The sequence below is a fragment of the Diabrotica virgifera genome, chromosome 1, assembly GCF_917563875.1.
Source record: "Diabrotica virgifera virgifera chromosome 1, PGI_DIABVI_V3a".
Taxonomy (NCBI): Eukaryota; Metazoa; Arthropoda; class Insecta; order Coleoptera; family Chrysomelidae; genus Diabrotica; species Diabrotica virgifera.
Genome location: NC_065443.1, coordinates 193,709,913 through 193,719,564, shown reverse-complemented (window position 1 = coordinate 193,719,564; position 9,652 = coordinate 193,709,913). Strand labels below are relative to the sequence as shown.

Below are 9,652 nucleotides of genomic sequence, written 5' to 3'. Positions count from 1 at the left end.
CAATTTCATCGCGTAAATAACCCTACGTGAACAGAGCAAAGAAAAATCTAGCACAATCACTCCAGAATGAACAAGGCGATATGACTCCAACGGTTGCTGCTCGCGTAGGTACTATGCCAGAGAAATGTTTCAATAACATGTTTTTAGGTGTAGATCAGTCGCAGTGCGGTTTTATAACTTTCTTTGATGTTTACCGACATCTGTTGGATAACATAAAACATGCTATATAACCAGAAAAATGTTATACAACACTGTGTTTTAAAACTTGTTTATTTAAAATTTTGTAACAAGTTACAAAACTTTGTTATTTAACATGTTTTGTTACATAGTCTGGACCCGGCTTAACGGTAACTGCTTATAGGTAATACACTACAATTTCTGAATATTTTTTCTGAAATCTATCGAATGGTACCAAACACGACCCCCACGGAGGTGGGGGGGGGGGGTTACTTTAAAATCTTAAATAGGAACTCCTTTTTTTATTTCAGATTTGGATTCTTTGCGTAAAAATAAGCAACTTTTATTCGAAACGTTTTTTCTAATTACGGATAGGTGGCGCTATAATCGGAGAAAACGGGTGTTGGAAATGGAAAATTAAATTAAAATATGGAAAGTCCCCACTAAAATGGAAAATTTTACTTAACTTTTTTGGTTTTAGAACCTAATAATCACAACCCAATAGGTCCCCAAAGCGCTCGAGTGACTGCACATTTAGCATACTTTGCTCCCCTACTATATGTATTATAAATAATATGCGAAGTAATTATTAACCCAAACAACCATAATTCAACTTTTATTTACTAATAAAGAACTGGACGAAAGTGTCACATCAGCTTTTATGAAACACATGAATATTTACATAAAAAGGTATGTGTTCTGCTTGAAATCGATATTCCCAAAATCATCTAAAAATTGTTTATACTTGAGTACTTTGAGACTCTTGTATGAAATGTGAATACCGAAATACGATTAGGAATCTCCATTATGTAATTTTTAAATAATACATTACATAATTCTTAGGAAATGAAAGGTATACAAACGTGTTAAAAAATACTACCTACTGAAATTTTTTGATGGCAATAAATGATGAATTGGTTTATCGAATTTATTTTTAAGGTGATACAGTAGCGATCAACAGGTAGCCAAAACGCGTTCCAAGATTGAGGCTGTAATTTTGAATATTTTTTCGAGATATTTGGCACACGTATTTATAATATAATAAAGAATGGCGGTACAGAGCCCAATTTGAAAAATATATTAATATGTGGAAATTACTCTGTAAATAAATACAATATTAAAAAAACGAGTCTGTACCGCCATTAAGAAGAACAAAAAAATACACTTTCTTCAAATAAACTTTTTTATCAGATGCCTAGATTTTGTGTCATTTTGGAACTACTAATGAAATAAAAAATTTTAGTAGTTCCAAAATGACACAAAATCTAGGCATCGGATAAAAAAGTTTATTTGAAGAAAGTGTATTTTTTTGTTCTTCTTAGTGGCGGTACAGGCTCGTTTTTTAATATCTATTGTATTTAATTACAGAGTAATTTCCACATATTAATATATTTTTTAAATTGGGCTCTGTACCGCCATTCTTTATTATATTACGAATACGTGTGCCACATATCTCGAAAAAATATTCAAAATTACAGCCGCAATCTTGGAACGCGTTTTCGCTACCTGTTGATCGCTACTGTTTCCTCTTAAGTAAAATATGTCATTTGGATATTTTTTTAAACTCGATAGATCCTAGGGACATGTCGGTAGATCGGTAGGATCATCACTTTTGGGAGTTTGGGGAATATCCCAATCGACAACGCAATATACACCGACGCCGTCTACAACGAGCGACGAATCAGAGATGCCAGATTGGGGTACTTTCGCTCATTTTTAGGGTAATTTGAAAGCACATGGGAAAATTTTTATAGGTTGAATTGGTTGGGGAATTTTTCGGGAGGAAAATTGAGCAAACTGAATTGCAATATAAATGTATGTAACATATAACATTATATTAACATTATAACCTATCGAGTATATAAGAAGGAAGAGAGACGGACCCCGAAAATCTTTTAGAGATCCTGCAGGATGCAGGAAAATGGACGAAGCAATATTAGAAAAGAAACCTGCAGGACTGGAAAAACAGAAAGAACTGAAAATAACGGTCAAGTGAAATAATACAGGAAAAACTATGGAAATTAAGGGTGGTCAAGAAAAAACAGGATGTTCCTAATAAATGCGACAAACTTTAAAGGGTAATTCTATATGAAAAAATAATGACAGTTTGCTCTATAAGCGTATGTCAGCAAATACTTCGTTTCCGAGATATGGGGTGTTGACATTTTTCTTACAAACTGACGATTTCTTTATTGTTCTAAAACCGGTTCAGATATGCAAATGAAATTTGATGTGTTTTAAGAGGTAATTATTGCGCATTTTTTGACATAAAATTAATAATTTTATATCTACTGTTGAAATGGTGTGAATTTTTTTAAAGAAAAACATAGTACGCCACTGAGATATTTCAAATAACAAATCATTTTGGAATTACTCGTTCAATTTATGATATATACAAAAATCTATTATTCCTTTTTTTCATACGTCGCCGTCGTTCGTGCCGTTTTTATGCAAAAAGTGAAACATCTTAACGCGTACAAAGTATTCGAAATAAATTTCTAGTGGAACCTCGATTATCCGTCAGGGCACCGGACCAAGGGTATGACGGATAATCGAAAAGACGGTTAACAGAACATTAAAAAAAAATAAAAATTCATAGTACAACTCTAAAATTTTATATGTATGCTTATTTGACAATATAAGAGGGGTTTGTGTTTATACAGTCAAATCAATTTGGATAAAATCCAATGGAAATTTTCGATTGTTTTACTGTTGCTTCACATTTTGCAACGGCTGAATTTCTTAATCGACGTAAGATCATACAATCTACTTTATTGGTTTCTTTATCTCGAGTAGTCGAGAATGCCACTCGATGAATTGTTGCATATGTGACGCAGCTTTTGTAGCTTATTTACGCAAATTTGACAATGGCATCGTCGACAACACTACCGTCAAATTCCAAGTCTGTGTCAGCTTCTCAATCTGTTTCATCCGCCTCTGTTGCCATTTCATTGATCGTCTGTCAGAAATTGATAGCCGTTTGCCTCCTCATCACAAATTAACGATTCGTTTGACTTATCGCAATGCTCAAACAAAATGAATTGACTCAATTTTTGCTTATGTAGTCAATATAACTTATGTACGGACCCTGACGGTTAACAGAGGTGACGGTTAATGGAGAGACGGATAATCAAGGTTCCACTGTATTCATATTATGAAAAAGAACTTGTCAATTCTAATTCATATAGATATACCTGGTTTGTTTTTTTTTATTTCAAATTACACACCCACGGACACACGACAATGTTGATAAAGCAAAGTTTACAGAACAGGAAGACAAAACTATTTAACCATTGAGGCTATAATGACAAGCAGCAGTATAATAATATCACTGACTATTCATAAATTTGTTGATACTTCGTAAATCTGATCTTCGTGTATTTTAAGTATGTATGTATAACATTGTAATACCATAAAAGTGATAGGTATTACCTGACAAATGACCTTTAAAAGCCATAACAATTTTTAGGTTGCATTATTTTTATTAGAGAATTTTTGTGAGCTAGAAATAGTTTTCTTATTGTTACAATTATTTAATATTAATTGTCTTAGGAGTAATCTTAGCCCAAAGATAATCTATAAAGTCCAAAAAAATAATGAATGTAAAAAATATTATATTTTTTTTTGTTTAGCTAATGCCTCGACAACTAATGGCCATTGGCATGGTCGGTACGGTAATTTTGAACAGTTGGGTACCTAGTGTCATGTGTAAGTAGTGTGTGTTGAGTAAGCGCCTTGTTACTTTGCAATGTCGCCGTCATTGTCTTTGCAAAGAGACGCTAATTGTATCCGAACGTCTGCGGTCCCTCCGGTGAGAACCGATCCCACGAGGACAGAAACTATATTCATTTATTAATTTATAATAAATGAAAAATTTCCGACCCTGGTGAGATTCGAACCCACAACCTTTCGGATTTTTTCGATCCACAGGCAGGCGCTGTTACCACTGAGCCACGGAGGGGGGTAAATATTATATTTATATATCAGCGTCTCTCAAAATTTGGCGCCCCCAAATTCTGGAGCCCCGGGCGGTCGCCCGGCTCGCCCGCCCCTTTATCCGGCGCTGCTTTAAGGCACTAGTGCTTTAAAATTTTTATGGCACTGCAATTCGTATTGATCGTATAGGCAATCTTGATATAATGTCAAAAAAATATAAAAATGGAATGTCAGTCAAGTTCAAGTAAAAGTTTTTGTAGATATTCTCCTGTAATTACGTTTGTAGAAAAAATATTGCATGATATGCCTGTTAAAAAGTGCATTTTTAAGGCACTCATGTAAATTGCAGAACTCGCTGTCGCTCATTCTGCAAACTTTCACATGCGTGCCTTAAACGTGTACTTTTAAAACTTATATCATAAATAACTATTGAAATACTGATTACAAAAATTTATAGTATTTTAAGCCTTTCTGAGAGCATATGCGCAAAAATTTCGCTCGAATTATTTTTAAATGCGTTCATTTTTTTCGAATACTGAGAAAACCTTAAGTATTTTTAAAAAATTTAAACGCAGAAAGAAATATTACTGTATTATCCATGGTCGAAAGTCCTTGAGAACTTCTATAAATATTTATTTTAATAAGTCACGGGGGTGAAAAAAAATAGTCTGATTTTTAATTTTAAATATATCATTCAAAAGAAACTTTTTGTTCATTATAAGGGACTTTCTGCCCTCGGGAATAATGTAGTCTTCTATTTTGCGTTTAAATTTTTTTAAAATACCTATTAGTTATCTCAGGATTCGAAAAAAATAAATGCGTTTAAAAAGAACTCGACCGAAATTTTGCGCCTAGGCTCTCAAAAAGGATTAAAGTATTAAACATTTTTGTACTGTTTGAATTTATGCGACGATTGACGATCCACTGTTTTAAAGATTGGTTGAACAGATGTTGCCAGTTGTATGGTCCTCACTATGTGTATCGTAAGTTATTCAACAGGGCATAGAATATACATGGTTAGAAAATATACGCCAAAGTCAGCGCCTCTATGCGGAAAATCTCTGAACTAAAAATTGATGTGGACCATACAAAGTGAGGTCCCACTTTTTTTTGTAAAAAAACAGTGTTTGCTATCAGTACATGTCTACGAAAAAGTCTTACATTGATTGACTAAGTGAGGTCCGTATACTGGACCTCACTTTGTACAGGACCTCACTTCAACCGCAGTTTCTTTTGATATGTGGCTCACTTCATACGCTGGGAGTAAATATATATATATATATATATATATATATATATATATATATATATATATATATATATATATATATATATACAAATAGTATCTTAATTGACTTATTAGGAAATACGAATTTCACTATTTTTGGGTATAGAAGTCAAATCAAATGAGAAAGGAAATAAACATTTCCGAAAGCTTGAATATTGGATTATATATATATATATATATATATATATATATATATATATATATATATATATATATATATATATATATATATATATTAGGGTGGTCCTTATTTTCGAAAGTTCATATTTTTTCAAAATTATTTGTAATTTTGTTCAGTTACACCAAAACATTAAAAATACAAAATTTCAGCTCAATCCGATAATATTAACACGTGCCGCATTGGCCTTGAAGTTTCATGCATCTGACTGTCTAACATGCTACGACGAGTCGGCGCCAAGTGCGTTCGAATTCGCTACAAGCGCGACTACAAGTCTCGACAAGTCAATTTTGTTTTTACATATTATTTGTTCAATGCTACATTCGTTTTAGTTTCGTACTTGAAGTGCATAAGAAAAGACGTGCTATATAAGTAATTGATAAAAGTGCTGAAATGTCCACTTTGCGGAACAATATTTATCTAGTTGGAGTGATGAAAAATCAAATCTGCGGTAGTAAATTACCATGTAAACGAGATGTTTTGAGTGTACTTTTTTATAACATGAGAGTGGTAAATTTAAATCTTAATGACAGCAGTGCTTTAGTTATTGATGAAGTGGTCGTTTTTTGGAAAAAAGCAAGAATCCCAGTTCAAAACCGTTCAAACTGTATTTTGAAATTAAAATCTTTGTACGATAATGTCAGAAATTTAGAAAAATCTAAAAATAGAGATACTGAACGGCAGAGAGAAAAAGAAAATGATTTTAAAGAAGCTTTAGACAACCTTTTCGATATTGCCACCTTAAATGCGTTAAATGAGATTAAAATCGCCGAAGATAGAGAATTTTTAATTAAGCAAAGGGAGAAAGGTAGAGTAGGTTGTATGTTGGGAGTAGATATCAAATTATTACGTAAGGAAAAGCGGAAAGAAGAACGCACAGCTGCAGAGTTGAAAAGAAAAGAAGATTTGTTGGAAAATTCTAGTTGTTCGATTGGACATTTTGAAATGGAAGATAAAGAACACGAAGATTCACAGAAAAAAGTGATAAATCAAGACAACAGTGAAGATGACATATATTTCATATCGGAATCTCAACAGGGTCCATCTTCAAACAAGAGAGGACGAAAGACGTTAATGACACCTCGCCTGGCCGCTGCCTTGGACAAATGTAAAGTGAGTGACAGGGATGCAATGCACATTATTTCTGCCGTCCTAGAAGCTCTTAATATAGATATCACCGAGTTTGTTCTCAATAGATCGTCTATCAAAAGAAATAGAGAGATTTTGCGGAAAATAAAATATTCATCAATAAAATCGGTAGGAAATGATGCAAATTTTATTGAAGTGCATTGGGATTCCAAATTATTGCCTGATATCACAAAAAATGAGAAAATTGATCGGCTTCCTGTGATCGCGGTTGGTTTAGATTTTGAACAATTATTAGGAGTACCTGGAATTGCATCATCAGCAGGATCGGAAGTTTGCTCTGCTGTGTTCCATATCACTGATGAATGGAATTTAACCGAAAAAATTCAAGCCTTTTGTTTTGATACTACAGCATCAAACACTGGACGTATAAAAGGAGCTGCAGTTCTGCTTCAACAAAGGTTAGGGCGAGATATTTTGTGGCTTCCATGCCGACACCATATATTTGAGGTCGTTTTGGCTGGTGTATTCACGAGGACAAAAGCAATTGTAACATCCGGCCCTGAAATTGCTCAATTCAAAGCACTTAAAGAAAACTGGAAGAATATTGATAAAATGAAATTTTTAGATTATACCAGCGATGAAGCCGTTTATAATGCACTGAAAGATGTAGCGCCCGAAATTATTTATTTTGTGAAACAGAAACTTGCAGAAGAGCAACCACGTGATGACTACAAAGAGTTTTTGCAATTGACGCTCATTTTTTTGGGAGATAAAACAAATGTGAGTTTTAGGGCCCCCGGTGCATATCATTTAGCGAGATGGATGGCTAAAGCGATTTATTGTTTAAAACTTTTTTTATTTCGCGATCAAATGAAAATGAGAAAGGATAATTCCAAACTGAATGCAGAAATTTGCGTTTTCGTTGTATACTGTTATGTAGAGGCCTGGTTTTCAGCAACGAATACTACAGGAGCTCCCCTAAATGATATATATTTTTTGAGAAAATTGGTTATATTTAAAAATATTAATGAAAACATTGCAACCATTGCAATAACAAAATTTTTAAACCATTTATGGTATCTAAGTGAAGAGTGTGCTGCCATGGCAATATTTGACGATAGAATTGAGAGAGTTGAAAAAATTAGAATGGCTCAAAAAATTATGGAATGTGCAAGTAAAAACATAGAGACTGTGAATGAAAAAGAAGAAGAAAATGAAGAGACAGAAGTCATTGAGAAAAAACTATCGTTGCAAATCCGAGATGTCCAAAATTTTGTTCAAAAAGATCTACCAACTGAATTATTGTCCGCCAATTCACTTCAGTTATTTAAACGATTCGGTATTTGTGTTGAATTTCTTCAGGACGATCCGCTGAATTGGGAAAACAGAGAGGATTATCGCACAGGAAAAAATATCATTTCAACCTTAAAATGTACAAATGATATTGCAGAAAGAGGAGTCAAGTTGATTGAGGATTACAATGAAAAAATGACGAAAAATGAACATCAAAAACAATTTTTGATACAGGTATGTAGTATGTATAAACAATAGTTATTTATGAAACAGTTCGTGAAGTATGCTTTTTGCGAACGCACGCGATACTTAGAGTACGAGCGATAGCGAGTGCTCTACATCGCGTAAGTTCGCAAAAAGTACTTCACGCACAGTTTCATACAATATTTTATCTACTCTACGATAAATAAATCAAAAAACTGTAACTCTTCGTCACTGGAATTCATTTCAATTCTATTTACAATTTTTAGAACTTTGACATTTAAAAATTCTAATTTCTTTCAAACCACAAAACTGTCAAAATTTTTGTTGTAATTTATTGCTCATTATGTCATCACCATGACAACGCGAAAGTTAAGGATATTTGATTATATGAAAGTGTGTGAAAAACCCATTGAAAGTGTGTGAAAAAGTTAGTCCCATTTAAAATACACAGGTACTTCACGCACACTTTAAATCCTTCACGAACTGCTATCTATAATGACAGTTTTCACAAACTAAAAACTGATACATAATATGACGTAGAGTAGATAAATTTAATTTTTTGTTATTTTTTTCTTAGCAGTTAGTCCCATTTAAAATACACAGGTACTTCACGCACACTTTAAATCCTTCACGAACTGCTATCTATAATGACAGTTTTCACAAACTAAAAACTGATACATAATATGACGTAGAGTAGATAAATTTAATTTTTTGTTATTTTTTTCTTGAACACATTATATAGGCTAGGTTCAGAAAACACATTCAATATTATTTTTTTTTATTCAGGTTGTTCAGGAGTACCGGAGAGAGTTCCCAGTCGCCACAAAAGGAGGCTTACTTAAATCCAAAATATGTATCTGAAGTGGATGTATCATTTCAATAAATAAAAAATATAGTATTAGGATAAACTATATCTTTATTTTACGTTTTCATTTTAATTAGTATGTTTTTATACTAAAGTTTAAAAAAAATGCGTAATTTTATGTTTACAGTCGAGCGTACGCGTACATTGTCGTTCTTATAGGTAATAACTGCCTTACATTGAATCTCACAACTTTAGCGTCGATGCGGCACGTGTTAATATTAACCGATTGAGCTGAAATTTGTTATATTTTCATGTCTTATATAAAGGTACATTCTGGCAAATAATTTCTAAAAAATTCGAAAAAAAATTTTTTTCCTTATAAATAAGGACCACCCTAATATATATATATATATATATATATATATATATATATATATATATATATATATATATATATATATATATATACAGCGTGTCTACTTAAGTTGGAAACATATGGGAAACCTTTTTTGTTATTCATTTTACGAAAAAAGTCATTCTTTATAAAAAGTTCTGCATGCTCTAAAACCTAAGATTCAATCATCAGATATCAAATTTTGTCAATATTATACGAGGTATGTCAAAAAATATGAACTTCGTTCAAGAGTAAAGGACCTTTATTTCTCTGAATATCGAAAATTCT

The 9,652-nt window shown here is 32.6% G+C and overlaps 1 protein-coding gene across 1 annotated transcript; it reads left to right on the top strand.

Moving 5' to 3' along the window:
* Positions 1-6,080: 6,080 nt before the first annotated feature.
* Positions 6,081-9,078, top strand: LOC126892299 (uncharacterized). The gene is made up of 2 exons (XM_050661811.1): positions 6,081-8,195; positions 8,952-9,078. Exons 1-2 carry the CDS (start codon positions 6,081-6,083, stop codon positions 9,024-9,026), a joined length of 2,190 nt encoding a protein of 729 aa, XP_050517768.1. The 3' UTR covers positions 9,027-9,078.
* Positions 9,079-9,652: the final 574 nt, after the last annotated feature.